Below are 17,948 nucleotides of genomic sequence, written 5' to 3' on the forward strand. Positions count from 1 at the left end.
CCCTCCTTTCTGGGCACAGTGAACAGATTGGAATAAAACCCCCGAACCCTTTCCCGATGAGGCACCGGGACAATCACCCCCTGGGCAAGGAGGTCCTGCACCGCTCGATGCAGGTCCTGCAGGCGCCCTAGGATCAAATGAAGATTTGAGGGAAAGAATCTGTCCGCCGGCCGGGAAAGGAATTCGATCTTGTACCCTGATCGAATGATTTCCTGAACCCACCTGTCCAGAATTCGGAGCAAGATTGGAGGAAACCGCGCAAACGTCCCCCCACCACTGAAATGGGTGAGGGCGCCCCTTCAGGCAGAGACGGATTGACCTGCCGCATCGGCATTGCCAGACTTCTGCTTGCCCGCCCAGGGCTTCTTCTGGCTACCTTGGCCCTTGAAGGGCTTGCCCTTGGTTTGATTCCTAAAGGCACGAAAGGACCCTTGATTGGGTCGAGAGGCGGAACCCCGCTTGCCACGAAGACTTGTTCTTCGGGGTCTGGGGCAGCATCGTACTCTTGCCCCCCATGACGCCTTTTCCCAAGGTATCCAACGCCTCGCCAAAAAGGCGAGAACCTGCATAGGGAAAATCAGCAACTGTTTTCCGTGATGTCTGGTCAACCGACCAGCTCTTCAGCCAGACCAGTCGATGGTGAAGCACCGCGACACTCGACAGGCGTGCGGCCAAAGGGGCCTCATTCAAGGCCGCATCGCACAAAAACATGACTCCTTGGTGAATTTGATCCACCATAGCCAGCGTGGCAGGTGGGGCAGAATTAGACGCGACGTTGCATCTAAGCACCTTAGTCCAATCCGCCACCACCTGAGCCACCAGAACAGACGCGAAAATAGGTTTGAGCAAGGAACCCGCTACCGTGTAGGAATGGCGTGCAAGAGACTCCAACCTCCTGTCCGTGGGATCCCTGAACACCGGGGTGTCCTCAGTGGGAATCAAGGTAGCCTTGTTTAAGACGGCCACAGTGTGATCCACCTGTGGAGGCACACACCAGCGTGAGTCCATAGCCGGCGCAAAGGGATAAAGCAGTTTAAACCGACTAGGTACCGTGAATGGACATTTTAAATTGCGCCACAGTTCATTCACAGTGTAATGAAATTCAGCGGGGCAGGGAAAAACCTGTGTGTTCCAAATGAAGACGCAATGCCCGGAGGAGTGGGCTCATCCTCCAAATGTAGTGTTTCTTTCACAGAAGAAATCAACTCATCCTTAGTCGCGCGTTCTTCAGGCGACCCCCGGGGAGAATCATCAATCCACCTCCGCCTCCCCCTCAGACCCCAGTGGGTCCAGGGATGAGCGAGACCCTGAAAAGGGCACGCCTGCCACAGCAGCCACATCACCATCTGAATCAGAGGAGATAGATAATCTAGGCCTTTTCCTAGCAGCTCGTTCAGCCATCAGCACCTCCATTTTGGACACTAAAGACGCCATTACGGCGGCCAAATCAGGTATAACAGGGGGTACAGCAGGACTGGGGTCCCCCACCAGGGCTGGAGGGAATTTGCTATCCTGAGACTCCATGCCCAAGTTATATAAAAAAGTGCAATAAAATGAACTGGCCCTTTAAGATCGCTGCGGAGTGCGCAGCCCACCACTATATGCACAGTAACACGGACCCCCAAAAGGAGACAAAACTGAGCCAGGAAGGACAAAACGGAGAGTTATGGAAGAGACAGTCTGCAGAGCCCCCACAGAGTGTTACCACACCGATCGCTGCTTCAGAGGAAAAGGAAGTGAGGTCATCAGAGACTGAACTATAAGCTGCAAGACCCAGGGAAACTGGCTGCCCATAGAACTGAATGGGAGGCTTCGACAAGATGGCCGCCGAACATGTGCTCGGAACGATCGTTCTGCCACACACAAGATGGCGCTGGATGGCGCCAAAACAGCATGCAGTTAAGCCCACAGTGAAGCCAGACATGCTTGGCCATACTTAAAATTACGGACCGCGTGGTTTTTACCCGCTGCGGCCTTCGCACACAGTCTGCACCCCCAAAACACCGCAGTGACACAGGGGAAGGGGCCCCCAAAACCACACAGCACCGCAGCGCATGTAAAAGGAGACCCCCGCAGGGCTCGCATCAGGGAGCCCCACACATGCACAGACATGGGGAACACACAGCAACACAGGACTGCCACCCCAGACAGAGGCCCCAGACAGAAAGTACTTACCTGTACCGGACGGCGTGGGGTGCCTCTATGAACGGAAAGCCGCTGTCCTCATCTGACAGGGAATACCGCTAGCCAAGGACAGGACACTGCAGCACCGCAGATGTGTCCAGTGAGGTAGCCACCTCACAGGCTGCATCCCTGCTGCGAGCAGGGATGGGTCGTTCATAATGCCAGGACGAACACATGGCTGAACGCTCAATGGCGGGCTGGGGGTCCCTCTGACCCTCTGCCCTGGAGAACCAGGGCAGTCAGTCCGATTCCCAGCTCCGCAAGAATCCATCTTCATCCGAAGATCCGACTAAAACTAAAGCTGACAAAATAAACAGCTAGTAAATCAAAGAAAAAAATTACATTTTCAAAGAAAATCAAAGAAAAAAGATTAGAAAGGCTGAGACTGTAGCCCCAACACAGGGAAGCCTAACTACTCCTGACGCTAGGCAGAAACAAACTGAGTTGGGAGGGATCACTGCAGGGGGTATTGACCAGTGGGACAGCCCCCATGGGTGTGTCTATGCTAAATGCTTTTGTTCTTTTGACTAAGTCTTATGCCTAGCTACTCCTGCAGAGCGGAAGTCAATACCCAATAGTGATGACTTAGAGGAGGCGGCGACTGTCGGAGGACGTAAGAGAAATCATTTTTTTCTTCACTTCATCCGGGATGATGTGCATTTTGTAAATGCCGTCCATCTCAGAACATGTCTGTTCATCATGTAAAGACTTAGTCTGTTGGCTGATTGTGCTCCACAATTAACATCTTTTATCACAACACTTCAAACATTTCAGTTTTATCTGCCCTGCCCCACTCTACCAGAGTTGCATTTATTTTCTTTCCCATGAGTACTAGTTTTTCACTAGGCACCACACTTTATATGATTGAGCTTTGCAGAGTGAATCTTCATTTTATGGACGTTAGGTTTTCAGAAAAGGGTGTATTCTGTAAACTGGAAAAAGTCAGGATATTTGGTAATCATGTAGAGTTTTCCAACCAGCAGCATGTCAGATAGGCAGCTTTCTCAGAGAGTCATGAATAGAAAGTCAGGGCAAATGGGAGAGGCAAGATAGTAGTCTTTGATTAGTGAGCCAGATTTGCATTTTCACATCACAGCCAAGATGGAATGTGCCTATTCTGTATACTACAAATAATAAGCTAAAGTTCATGGATGTGTACTGAGGAACAGCATGCCCATTGCCTAGCTTCAGGTGGAAGATGCCAGGGCTGGAGCTGGCAGTGAATAGGGTAAAACAGGATTTTTTTCTGACAGCAGGTTCCCTTTTTTCCCTTTTATATTTCAGCATGTTGTAAAGATTTGTGTTTAGACTTCTGTATTCTGTTCACAAAAACTAGATGGTTTAAAAATGTTGGTTACGGTTATTTGTGAAAAATATCATGTCTCTGTATGGGCAATATTTATACATTAAGACCTTCTGTCTTTATAGGCTATTAGCTCACTGAAAAAGTATCCCCTACCTCTCCGTAGTGGAAAGGAGGCCAAAATACTTCAAAACTTTGGAGACGGAATTTGCAAGATGTTGGATGAGAAATTAGAGAAACATTATGCTGAACATGGTATGTGCTTTCCACTACAAAACTCAGTTTTTTTGTTTTGTTCTTGGTAATTCAGTAATAGTAACTCTAAAATATTGTATTTGTATGCCATAAACCTTCTGCAACTGTTGAAAATGTGTGAGTAAAAGGAGAAACTATGCTGCAAGATTGCTTGAAGATTAAAAGTATCTTAGTCAAAGATACTTATAGCTTATTTTCTGGCATCCAACTATGATGTGGCATAGGCAGTCTAAAGGGGGTTATTAGGGTACTTTTTGGATTTTAACAGCATTTTCAAAGAACGTTTATATTATACAGTAGCTGCAGATGATTTTTTTTTTTTTTTTATATTTTTATTAAGAGTTTTAGTTTTGTACAATACAAAAAGCAGAAATATACAACCAATGCTTGATACTCAGAACTATACAACCAGGTATGAAAACTTGGGCATTATCATACGAAATGGTATTTACTACGTTGTTTAAAGATTCAGAGTTGCGTGGGGGGGGGGGGGGGAGTGGTGGGAAAGGATAGTGGGGTGATAAACTTGCATGGTACGGGGGGAGAGCATCAACCTAAATTTATGGATGACTGTACTGGACTATTATAAAGAATAGTATTGTGCAGTATATATTATAGCATAGGTCTCTTATAAATTGCATGGTAGAGTTCGCACTTTCGCAGATATTAGTCTGAGCGGATAATAAAGAGTTTGTGGCTGGGGTGGTCAATCCCAGTCGGTCTAGGAATATATATTGTGTCTCCACAATATAAAAAATGTATTAAAATTAAAATAATAATAATAAATAAGTGTGGGCTGCTGCTGATTAAACAAGGTGATCCTTTGTTGGAGATATACAATATACAGTATATATATCAGCCCTGCTCCCTTATGTAAACTATGTAAAGTGCTCAGTGTCTACTATAAATACATAAATAATTACTAAAAAAATTATAATATGTGCCAATCCTGTGTATAACAGTGTATGTAAATCTTTAAAAAAATCAACTGCAAACCTGTGCAATTTCTACATGTGCAAAAAAGCAGTAAATAAAATAAATTCATATGCATATCAATGCTACATAAATATACATAAAGTGCCAAGTGAAAACAAATAGTCCTTATAGTCTGCAATGACTATATATGTATATAAAAGTGAACAGTGAAAACAATCCTTGGTGCTCCACTCTGTGCTCCCCTCTTGTGTCCCCACTCACCGGACAAATGGTAGCGATGAGCACATCTAAAAGGTTCAGCAGTGAAGCATATTATTCCTATAGCTCCTCCTGTAGTAGGATACTGGATCTTATGGTTTCCGGTATCTCTCTACTTCATTGGCTCCCTGTGCAGGTGCTCAGACAAAAGAGAACGCGCCATAGTGTAAGATTGTAACAATTTTTATTAAATAAAATGGTCCACTTACAGTTTAAAATCTCAGAGTTCCACTTTCTATAGCCGTGGTGGACACTGCCTCCGTTTGCGTTCCAACCACCAGAAGCTGGATGTGACGTGAGACATACGAGTGTCAGCTTTACGCGTTTTGCCTCTCCCACTGGGCGTCTTGGGAAGCTGAAGCGTCACTCGCATGTCTTACTTTTATCTAAAAGACTCCTCCGCCCATTATACTAATACTACACCCAAAAACCTCCAGTCGCGTCCACTGGAAGTGTCTCGGACACCATATTGGTCCTCTACTCCTACTGGAAATGTTACAGAGGCCATATTGGTACTATATATATATATATATATATATATATATATATATATATATATATAAATTATGTGTGAATGTTCTATCCTCATAATACATAAAACAGTGCATATGACAAGTATGTATATATCCCAACTCAATCAATATATTACTAAAAAGTGCGAAGTGCATTAAAATCAGTACATGTATATAATTCCCCATATATATGTATATACTGTATATCTATGCCTACATACAGTATCTTACAAAAGTAAGTACACCCCTCACATTTTTGTAAATATTTTATTCTATCTTTTCATGTGACAACACTGAAGAAATGACACTTTGCTACAATGTAAAGTAGTGAGTGTGCAGCTTGTATAACAGTGTAAATTTGCTGTCCCCTCAAAATAACTCAACACACAGCCATTAATGTCTAAGCCACTGGCAACAAAAGTGAGTACACACCTAAGTGACACTGTCCAAATTAGGCCCAATTAGCCATTTTCTCTCCCCGGTGTCATGTGACTCGTTAGCGTTACAAGGTCTCAGGTGTGAATGGGGAGCAGGTGTGTTAAATTTGGTGTTATCGCACTCACTCTCTCATACTGGTCACTGGAAGTTACAATGGCACCCAGGGGCGTACCTAGAGCATTTGGCACCCGGGGCGGATCCTATATCTGGCACCCCCCGGCGTGCAGGCGACGAACCGCACATTGACTCGGCGACCAGGCCCCTCCTCCTCTGCAAAAACGGCGCCGATTGACGTGAGGCGCCAGACAGAAATACATGTAACTGGCAGTGGCATACTTACTGTGTGCTACTGCCAGTGGTGTCACTAGGGTTGGTGTCACCTGGTGCAGTAAACCATGGTGACACTCCCCCCAAATTTTTTTTCCTGTTTTCTGAAAGTGTGCCAAAGATGCAGCATGCAAGACTTTTGGTGCGCTTTCAGAAAAAGCAGAAAAAAAAATCTATAGGACTGCAGTAATAACTGCGAGTAAAATGTAGGAAGACCCCTTTTACATTACACAGCCCCCGTACCCCTGGACCCCTTTACATTACACAGCCTCCGTACCCCTTTACATTACACAGCCCGCCCATTGGAACCCTTTACATTACACAGCCCCCGTACCCCTGGACCCCTTTACATTACACAGCCCGCCCATTGGAACCCTTTACATTACACAGCCCCACCCCCCTCATGGAACCCTTTACATTACACAGCCCACACCCCCCTCATGGAAACCTTTATGTTACACAGCCCCCGCCCCCCATAAAACCTTTTACATTATACAGCCCCCATCCCCCAATAGAACCCCTTACATTACACAGCCCCCACCCCCCATGGAACCCTTCACATTACACAGCCCCTGCCCCCCAAAAGAATCCCTTACATTACACAGCCCCCACCCCCCCATAGAACCCTTTACATTACACAGTTTCCACCCCCCCAATAGAACCCTTTACATGACATAGCCCTCGCCCCCCCCCCCTCAACAGAACTCTTTACATTATACAGCCCCCCAATAGAACCCCTTTACAATACAAAGCCCCCACCAATAGAACCCCTTTAAAATACAAACCCCCCAATTGAACCCCTCTACAATGCAAACCCCCCTATAGAACCCATTTACAATGCAGACCCCCCCAATAGAACCCCTTTATAATGCAGACACCCCCCCCCCAATAGAACCCCTTTACAATGTAGACAACCCCCCCCAATAAAACCCCTCTATAATGCAGACACCCCCCCAATAGAACCCCTTTACAATGTAGACACCCCCCTCCAATAAAACCCCTTTACAATGAAGACCCCCCCATAAAACCCCTCTACAATGCAGACCCCCCCCCAATAAAACCCCTCTACAATGCAGACACCCCCCCCCAATATAACCCCTTTATAATGCAGACACCCCCCCCCAATAGAACCCCTTTACAATGTAGACCACCCCCCCCCCAATAAAACCCCTCTATAATGCAGACACCCCCCCCAATAAAACCCCTCTATAATGCAGACCCCCCCCAATAAAACCCCTCTATAATTCAGACACCCCCCCAATAAAACCCCTCTATAATGCAGACACCCCCCCAATAAAACCCTTTATAATGCAGACACCCCCCCAATAGAACCCCTTTACAATGTAGACAACCCCCTTACAATGGAGACCCCCCCCCAATAAAACAACTTTAAAATACAATTGCCCGCCCCCCTTCCCCCTTCCCTTACCTTACCTTACCTTATGAGGAGCAGAGGAGGAGAGCAGAGAGGGAGGAACTGTTCAAAGAGAATGGGAGAGAGGCTGACGAGCCCTGCATACACAGCGGTCAGCGGGAAATGCCGAAGTTAAATGTGCTTAGTAGTTAATGAGCCGTGATTGGTTGCTAGGCGGTCCTAGCAACCAATCGCCTTCTCATTATCTAGCACACTTAACTCCGGCATTTCCCGCAGTGTATGCAGGGCTCGTGAGCGAAGTGAGTCTCTCTCCCTTTCTCTGCTTTATACAGTTTCTCCTCCGGCGGCCGGCCCCGGGTGTCACCCTGGTGCTCGCTGACATCCCCCTAATGTGTGGCACCCGGGGCGGACCACCCCCCCCCCCCCCCCCCGCCACTATTGGTACGCCACTGATGGCACCTCATGGCAAAGAAATCTCTGAGGATCTGAAAAAAAGAATTGTTGCTCTACATAAAGATGGCCTAGGCTATAAGAAAATTGCCAAGACATTGAAACTGAGCTGCAGCACGGTGGCCAATGTGATAAATTGAGAAATTTCATAACTGCGTGCAGTAATAATAGACTTAAAGTGCATTATTTTTCTATTGTTATACTTGCATGTTTTACAAGTCATACATCTACCACATTTATAAAATCCTGTTTGGTCTAAAACAGTCACCATTTTTTTTGGGGGGGGGCTCAGGGACACTTTTGACTATTTTGTCTTTTAAGTATAGGTGGATGCCTGTATATGAATTTTGGCTTACTGGGTAAAATTTTATTAAAAACAGGGTCTCTTAATAAAATAGGCCAGTGTGTTTTTACAATTTTCTCCAATTGACGATGTTGTTGGTTATATTCAGTACAGAAAGCTATACTGAATTCATCTCCTTGTTTGGTTTTAGGTATTAAAAGTTCCTCTCTATTTATGTTTCTAATGCTCTTTTGTATCTTGTCTAGCCATGCTTTCTTATATCCCTTCTCAGTAAATCTATTAATTAAAACATTCGACTCTTCATCATAGTCGGCTACTAAATTACAATTTCTTTTAATCCTTAAAAATTGCCCTTTGGGGATCGCTGATATCCAATTTGGGTGATGTCCACTTCTCGTAGAGATATAACTATTTCTATCCGTGTCTTTGAAATGGGTTTTAGTGTATAATCGCTGGTTGTGCTTAAAAATAGGCTGTATATCCAATAAGGTTAATAAGTATGTTGTAGATGTCGAAATTATGTGGAATTCCGATAATCTAAAGGAACGACTCAGATCCTCATCTTGCCCAAGGAATGTGATACTGATGCCTTTATGGTACCAATCTGTGTGTTGGAAAGATGACATAAATATTTTGATTTCTGTCGTGTGATTTGCCTGGTTTACACAAATTCAACACAACGTGACAAATTTCCAGCCCCAGCCCCTGATATTTACGGAGAGTTGTAAAAAATTTGTGATTTTTAAAAACTGTCCAATAATTTACGGCTAGATGGCAACCTTGCTGTGGAACAGTGGCGGCCTGTGCATAGGGGGCGCCAGGGCGCCGCCCCCCCCCCCTAAAAAAAGAAAAGAAAAAAAAAATTAAAAAAAAAAAAAAAAAATTACAAAAAATCGATAAAGTTTTCAAAAAAAAAAAAAAATTGTGTTCGCCGGCCTATGTGGAGGCTGTGGGGGGGTGGGGTTTACGACCCAGAAGAGGCGCCGATTGGCTGCCTTCTGGGGCGTAACCTGGGCGCAGGGTACAGCGCTAGGAAACCCCCACTTTCGGAATGTCCTGGCTGTGATTGGTCCAGTCTCCAGCCTGGACCAATCATCATCCAGGACATCCGATGCTGACCCGTGACCCCGCTGACGTCGCGTACGTCAGTCACGAGTCAGTGCGGTGGACGGATGGGCACAGCAGAGCGGAGCGGACTCAGAGTCAGCGGAGACTCGGAGAGCAGACCGGACACCGGAATCGGCTTCAGAGAGACGGACGACCCAACCAGGCAGTCACCTCACCAGGCCGCAGCCGCGCAGCGTCTCCAGAGGAGTGGAGGTCATCTGGACTGGAAGAGAAGACTCGATCACCACCGGTAAGTGAGCTGTGGCGCTCTGCAATCATTGGGGGACAATGCTGTGGCACTCTGCAATCATTGGGGGACAATGCTGGCACTCTGCAATCATTGGGGGACAAAGCTGTGGCGCTCTGCAATCATTGGGGTACAATGCTGGCACTCTGCAATCATTGGGGGACAATGCTGTGGCGCTCTGCAATCATTGGGGTACAATGCTGTGGCACTCTGCAATCATTGGGGGACAATGCTGTGGCACTCTGCAATCATTGGGGGACAATGCTGTGGCGCTCTGCAATCATTGGGGTACAATGCTGGCACTCTGCAATCATTGGGGGACAATGCTGGCACTCTGCAATCATTGGGGGACAATGCTGTGGCACTCTGCAATCATTGGGGGACAATGCTGTGGCACTCTGCAATCATTGGGGGACAAAGCTGTGGCACTCTGCAATCATTGGGGGACAAAGCTGTGGCACTCTGCAATCATTGGGGTACAATGCTGTGGCACTCTGCAATCATTGGGGGACAATGCTGTGGCGCTCTGCAATCATTGGGGTACAATGCTGTGGCACTCTGCAATCATTGGGGGACAATGCTGTGGCACTCTGCAATCATTGGGGGACAATGCTGGCACTCTGCAATCATTGGGGGACAATGCTGTGGCACTCTGCAATCATTGGGGGACAATGCTGTGGCGCTCTGCAATCATTGGGGTACAATGCTGTGGCACTCTGCAATAATTGGGGGACAATGCTGTGGCACTCTGCAATCATTGGGGGACAATGCTGTGGCACTCTGCAATCATTGGGGGACAATGCTGTGGCGCTCTGCAATCATTGGGGTACAATGCTGTGGCACTCTGCAATAATTGGGGGACAATGCTGTGGCACTCTGCAATAATTGGGGGACAATGCTGTGGCACTCTGCAATCATTGGGGGACAATGCTGGCACTCTGCAATCATTGGGGGACAATGCTGTGGCACTCTGCAATCATTGGGGTACAATGCTGTGGCGCTCTGCAATAATTGGGGGACAATGCTGGCACTCTGCAATCATTGGGGGACAATGTTGTGGCGCTCTGCAATCATTGGGGGACAATGCTGTGGCGCTCTGCAATCATTGGGGGACAATGCTGTGGCACTCTGCAATCATTGGGGGACAATGCTGTGGCACTCTGCAATCATTGGGGGACAATGCTGTGGCGCTCTGCAATCATTGGGGTACAATGCTGGCACTCTGCAATCATTGGGGGACAATGCTGGCACTCTGCAATCATTGGGGGACAATGCTGTGGCACTCTGCAATCATTGGGGGACAATGCTGTGGCACTCTGCAATCATTGGGGGACAAAGCTGTGGCACTCTGCAATCATTGGGGGACAAAGCTGTGGCACTCTGCAATCATTGGGGTACAAAGCTGTGGCACTCTGCAATCATTGGGGTACAATGCTGTGGCACTCTGCAATCATTGGGGGACAATGCTGTGGCGCTCTGCAATCATTGGGGTACAATGCTGTGGCACTCTGCAATCATTGGGGGACAATGCTGTGGCACTCTGCAATCATTGGGGGACAATGCTGGCACTCTGCAATCATTGGGGGACAATGCTGTGGCACTCTGCAATCATTGGGGGACAATGCTGTGGCGCTCTGCAATCATTGGGGTACAATGCTGTGGCACTCTGCAATAATTGGGGGACAATGCTGTGGCACTCTGCAATCATTGGGGGACAATGCTGTGGCACTCTGCAATCATTGGGGGACAATGCTGTGGCGCTCTGCAATCATTGGGGTACAATGCTGTGGCACTCTGCAATAATTGGGGGACAATGCTGTGGCACTCTGCAATAATTGGGGGACAATGCTGTGGCACTCTGCAATCATTGGGGGACAATGCTGGCACTCTGCAATCATTGGGGGACAATGCTGTGGCACTCTGCAATCATTGGGGTACAATGCTGTGGCGCTCTGCAATAATTGGGGGACAATGCTGGCACTCTGCAATCATTGGGGGACAATGTTGTGGCGCTCTGCAATCATTGGGGGACAATGCTGTGGCGCTCTGCAATCATTGGGGGACAATGCTGTGGCGCTCTGCAATCATTGGGGGACAATGCTGGCACTCTGCAATCATTGGGGGACAAAGCTGTGGCGCTCTGCAATCATTGGGGTACAATGCTGTGGCGCTCTGCAATCATTGGGGGACAATGCTGTGGCGCTTTGCAATAACTGGGGGACAATGCTGTGGGCACTTTGCAATCATTGGGGGACAATGCTGTAGGCGCTCTGCAATAATTGGGGGACAATGTTGTGGCACTCTGCAATCATTGGGGGACAATGCTGTGGCACTCTGCAATCATTGGGGGACAATGCTGTGGCGCTCTGCAATCATTGGGGTACAATGCTGTGGCACTCTGCAATAATTGGGGGACAATGCTGTGGCACTCTGCAATAATTGGGGGACAATGCTGTGGCACTCTGCAATCATTGGGGGACAATGCTGTGGCGCTCTGCAATCATTGGGGTACAATGCTGTGGCACTCTGCAATAATTGGGGGACAATGCTGTGGCACTCTGCAATAATTGGGGGACAATGCTGTGGCACTCTGCAATCATTGGGGGACAATGCTGGCACTCTGCAATCATTGGGGGACAATGCTGTGGCACTCTGCAATCATTGGGGTACAATGCTGTGGCGCTCTGCAATAATTGGGGGACAATGCTGGCACTCTGCAATCATTGGGGGACAATGTTGTGGCGCTCTGCAATCATTGGGGGACAATGCTGTGGCGCTTTGCAATAACTGGGGGACAATGCTGTGGGCACTTTGCAATCATTGGGGGACAATGCTGTGGGCGCTCTGCAATAATTGGGGGACAATGTTGTGGCACTCTGCAATCATTGGGGGACAATGCTGTGGCACTCTGCAATCATTGGGGGACAATGCTGTGGCGCTCTGCAATCATTGGGGTACAATGCTGTGGCACTCTGCAATAATTGGGGGACAATGCTGTGGCACTCTGCAATAATTGGGGGACAATGCTGTGGCACTCTGCAATCATTGGGGGACAATGCTGTGGCACTCTGCAATCATTGGGGGACAATGCTGTGGCGCTCTGCAATCATTGGGGTACAATGCTGTGGCACTCTGCAATAATTGGGGGACAATGCTGTGGCACTCTGCAATAATTGGGGGACAATGCTGTGGCACTCTGCAATCATTGGGGGACAATGCTGGCACTCTGCAATCATTGGGGGACAATGCTGTGGCACTCTGCAATCATTGGGGTACAATGCTGTGGCGCTCTGCAATAATTGGGGGACAATGCTGGCACTCTGCAATCATTGGGGGACAATGTTGTGGCGCTCTGCAATCATTGGGGGACAATGCTGTGGCGCTCTGCAATCATTGGGGGACAATGCTGTGGCACTCTGCAATCATTGGGGGACAATGCTGTGGCACTCTGCAATCATTGGGGGACAATGCTGTGGCGCTCTGCAATCATTGGGGTACAATGCTGGCACTCTGCAATCATTGGGGGACAATGCTGGCACTCTGCAATCATTGGGGGACAATGCTGTGGCACTCTGCAATCATTGGGGGACAATGCTGTGGCACTCTGCAATCATTGGGGGACAAAGCTGTGGCACTCTGCAATCATTGGGGGACAAAGCTGTGGCACTCTGCAATCATTGGGGTACAAAGCTGTGGCACTCTGCAATCATTGGGGTACAATGCTGTGGCACTCTGCAATCATTGGGGGACAATGCTGTGGCGCTCTGCAATCATTGGGGTACAATGCTGTGGCACTCTGCAATCATTGGGGGACAATGCTGTGGCGCTCTGCAATCATTGGGGGACAATGCTGTGGCACTCTGCAATCATTGGGGGACAATGCTGTGGCACTCTGCAATCATTGGGGGACAATGCTGTGGCGCTCTGCAACCATTGGGGGACAATGCTGTGGCGCTCTGCAATCATTGGGGGACAATGCTGTGGCACTCTGCAGTGATTGGGGTACAATACTGTGGCGCTCTGCAGTGATTGGGGACAATGCTGTGGCGCTCTGCAGTGATTGGGAACAATGCTGTGGCGCTCTGCATTGAAAGGGGCTCGCACGCTTAACTCTGCATTGATGGGGGCACGGAACAGTTGCATTGAAGGGGGCACGCACGCTGAACTCTGCATTGTGGGGGCACAGAACAGTGTTTATTGCATTGAAGGGGGCACAGCACAGTGTTTATTGCATTGAAGGGGGCACAGCACATTGTTCATTGCATTGAAGGGGGCACAGCACAGTTGCATTGAAGGGGGCACAGCACAGTTGCATTGAAGGGGGCATGCACGCTGAATTCTGCATTGTGGGGGCACAGCACAGTGTTCATTGCATTGAAGGGGGCACAGCACAGTGTTTATTGCATTGAAGGGGGCACAGCACAGTGTTTATTGCATTGAAGGGGGCACAGCACAGTTGCATTGAAGGGGGCATGCACGCTGAACTCTGCATTGTGGGGGCACAGCACAGTGTTTATTGCATTGAAGGGGGGCACAGCACAGTGTTTATTGCATTGAAGGGGGCATAGCACAGTGTTTATTGCATTGTGGGGGCACAGCACAGTGTTTATTGCATTGAAGGGGGCACAGCACAGTGTTTATTGCATTGAAGGGGGCACAGCACAGTGTTTATTGCATTGAAGGGGGCACAGCACAGTGTTTATTGCATTGAAGGGGGCATGCACGCTGAACTCTGCATTGTTGGGGCACAGCACAGTGTTCATTGCATTGAAGGGGGCACAGAACAGTGTTTATTGCATTGAAGGGGGCACAGCACAGTGTTCATTGCATTGAAGGGGGCACAGCACAGTTGCATTGAAGGGGGCACAGCACAGTGTTCATTGCATTGAAGGGGGCACAGCACAGTTGCATTGAAGGGGGCATGCACGCTGAACTCTGCATTGTTGGGGCACAGCACAGTGTTCATTGCATTGAAGGGGGCACAGAACAGTGTTTATTGCATTGAAGGGGGCACAGCACAGTGTTTATTGCATTGAAGGGGGCACAGCACAGTTGCATTGAAGGGGGCACACACGCTGAACTCTGCATTGTGGGGGCACAGCACAGTGTTTATTGCATTGAAGGGGGCACAGCACATTGTTCATTGCATTGAAGGGGGCACAGCACAGTTGCATTGAAGGGGGCATGCACGCTAACTCTGCATTGTGGGGGCACAGCACAGTGTTCATTGCATTGAAGGGGGCACAGCACAGTGTTTATTGCATTGAAGGGGGCACAGCACAGTGTTTATTGCATTGAAGGGGGCACAGCACATTGTTCATTGCATTGAAGGGGGCACAGCACAGTTGCATTGAAGTGGGCATGCACGCTGAACTCTGCATTGTGGGGGCACAGCACAGTGTTTATTGCATTGAAGGGGGCACAGCACAGTGTTTATTGCATTGAAGGGGGGCATAGCACAGTGTTTATTGCATTGTGGGGGCACAGCACAGTGTTCATTGCATTGAAGGGGGCACAGCACAGTGTTTATTGCATTGAAGGGGGCACAGCACAGTGTTTATTGCATTGAAGGGGGCACAGCACAGTGTTAATTGCATTGAAGGGGGCATATCACAGTGTTAATTGCATTGAAGGGGGCACAGAACAGTGTTTATTGCATTGAAGGGGGCACAGCACAGTGTTTATTGCATTGAAGGGGGCATGCACGCTGAACTCTGCATTGTTGGGGCACAGCACAGTGTTCATTGCATTGAAGGGGGGCACAGCACAGTGTTCATTGCATTGAAGGGGGCACAGAACAGTGTTTATTGCATTGAAGGGGGCACAGAACAGTGTTTATTGCATTGAAGGGGGCACAGCACAGTGTTTATTGCATTGAAGGGGGCATAGCACAGTGTTTATTGCATTGTGGGGGCACAGCACAGTGTTCATTGCATTGAAGGGGGCACAGCACAGTGTTTATTGCATTGAAGGGGGCACAGCACAGTGTTTATTGCATTGAAGGGGGCACAGAACAGTGTTTATTGCATTGAAGGGGGGCACAGCACAGTGTTTATTGCATTGAAGGGGGCACAGCACAGTGTTTATTGCATTGAAGGGGGCACAGCACATTGTTCATTGCATTGAAGGGGACACAGCACAGTTGCATTGAAGGGGGCATGCACGCTAACTCTGCATTGTGGGGGCACAGCACAGTGTTCATTGCATTGAAGGGGGCACAGCACAGTGTTTATTGCATTGAAGGGGGCACAGCACAGTGTTTATTGCACTGAAGGGGGCACAGCACAGTGTTTATTGCATTGAAGGGGGCACAGCACATTGTTCATTACATTGAAGGGGGCACAGCACATTGTTCATTGCATTGAAGGGGGCACAGCACAGTTGCATTGAAGGGGGCATGCACGCTAACTCTGCATTGTGGGGGCACAGCACAGTGTTCATTGCATTGAAGGGGGCACAGCACAGTGTTTATTGCATTGAAGGGGGCACAGCACAGTGTTTATTGCATTGAAGGGGGCACAGCACATTGTTCATTGCATTGAAGGGGGCACAGCACAGTTGCATTGAAGTGGGCATGCACGCTGAACTCTGCATTGTGGGGGCACAGCACAGTGTTTATTGCATTGAAGGGGGCACAGCACAGTGTTTATTGCATTGAAGGGGGGCATAGCACAGTGTTTATTGCATTGTGGGGGCACAGCACAGTGTTCATTGCATTGAAGGGGGCACAGCACAGTGTTTATTGCATTGAAGGGGGCACAGCACAGTGTTTATTGCATTGAAGGGGGCACAGCACAGTGTTAATTGCATTGAAGGGGGCATATCACAGTGTTAATTGCATTGAAGGGGGCACAGAACAGTGTTTATTGCATTGAAGGGGGCACAGCACAGTGTTTATTGCATTGAAGGGGGCATGCACGCTGAACTCTGCATTGTTGGGGCACAGCACAGTGTTCATTGCATTGAAGGGGGGCACAGCACAGTGTTCATTGCATTGAAGGGGGCACAGAACAGTGTTTATTGCATTGAAGGGGGCACAGCACAGTGTTTATTGCATTGAAGGGGGCATAGCACAGTGTTTATTGCATTGAAGGGGGGCACAGCACAGTGTTTATTGCATTGAAGGGGGCACAGCACAGTGTTTATTGCATTGAAGGGGGCACAGCACATTGTTCATTGCATTGAAGGGGGCACAGCACAGTTGCATTGAAGGGGGCATGCACGCTAACTCTGCATTGTGGGGGCACAGCACAGTGTTCATTGCATTGAAGGGGGCACAGCACAGTGTTTATTGCATTGAAGGGGGCACAGCACAGTGTTTATTGCACTGAAGGGGGCACAGCACAGTGTTTATTGCATTGAAGGGGGCACAGCACATTGTTCATTACATTGAAGGGGGCACAGCACATTGTTCATTGCATTGAAGGGGGCACAGCACAGTTGTATTGAAGGGGGCATGCACGCTGAACTCTGCATTGGGGGGGCACAGCACAGTGTTTATTGCATTGAAGGGGGCATAGCACAGTGTTCATTGCATTGAAGGGGGCACAGCACAATGTTCATTGCATTGAAGGGGGCACAGCACAATGTTCATTGCATTGAAGGGGGCACGCACGCTGAACTCTGCATTGAAGGGGGCATGTACACTGGTCTCTGCATTGAAAGGGGGCATGTACGCTGGTCACTGCATTGAAAGGGGGCATATACCATCTCCTGTACCATGACCCGTGACATGCCTATACCATATCTGTGCCATGCCTATACCATCTCCTGTACCATCACTTGTGCCATGCCTGTACCATCACCTATGCCATGCCTATACCATCACCTGTGCCATGCCTATACCATGACTTCAAAGTCACGCAATTTTTTACTGTGTTTTTTGACGCGAAGCAATACCTATTACATTTTTCTTTTTGCGCCCCCCCAAAAATTTTGAGCACCAGCCGCCACTGCTGTGGAAGCACTATTACAGTGATCCTCACTGTCCTTCACCTTGCCTCTCTGACTGTACAAGGTGGAGATTCTGATTTCATCACCCCGCCTCTCCAAGCTGGACTAATGTAACTGCGAAAAAAAAAAAAATAAATAAGTGGAATTCAGCTTTAATATCTGTACACGTTTTAGTCCTACTTGCTGAATTCTGATTTTGTGCAAAAATATGTTTAATGAAAAAATGGTATTGCATAATAGTGGGATTTAATAGAACATTTTTTATTAGCATGAGATCATCTGTGTTGTAATTGTTTAGC

At 48.3% G+C, this 17,948-nt stretch overlaps 1 protein-coding gene across 1 annotated transcript in view; it reads left to right on the forward strand.

The window, feature by feature from the left end:
* MUS81 (MUS81 structure-specific endonuclease subunit) overlaps positions 1-17,948 on the forward strand; it is a 235,989-nt gene that overhangs the window by 34,020 nt on the left and 184,021 nt on the right. The window contains exon 2 of the mRNA XM_082269643.1: positions 3,613-3,742. Within this exon, the coding sequence (XP_082125769.1) occupies positions 3,613-3,742 (130 nt within the window). The remainder of the gene's footprint in view (positions 1-3,612; positions 3,743-17,948) is intronic.

The sequence above is a fragment of the Pelophylax lessonae genome, assembly GCF_965119305.1.
Source record: "Pelophylax lessonae genome assembly, chromosome: 10".
NCBI lineage: Eukaryota > Metazoa > Chordata > Amphibia > Anura > Ranidae > Pelophylax > Pelophylax lessonae.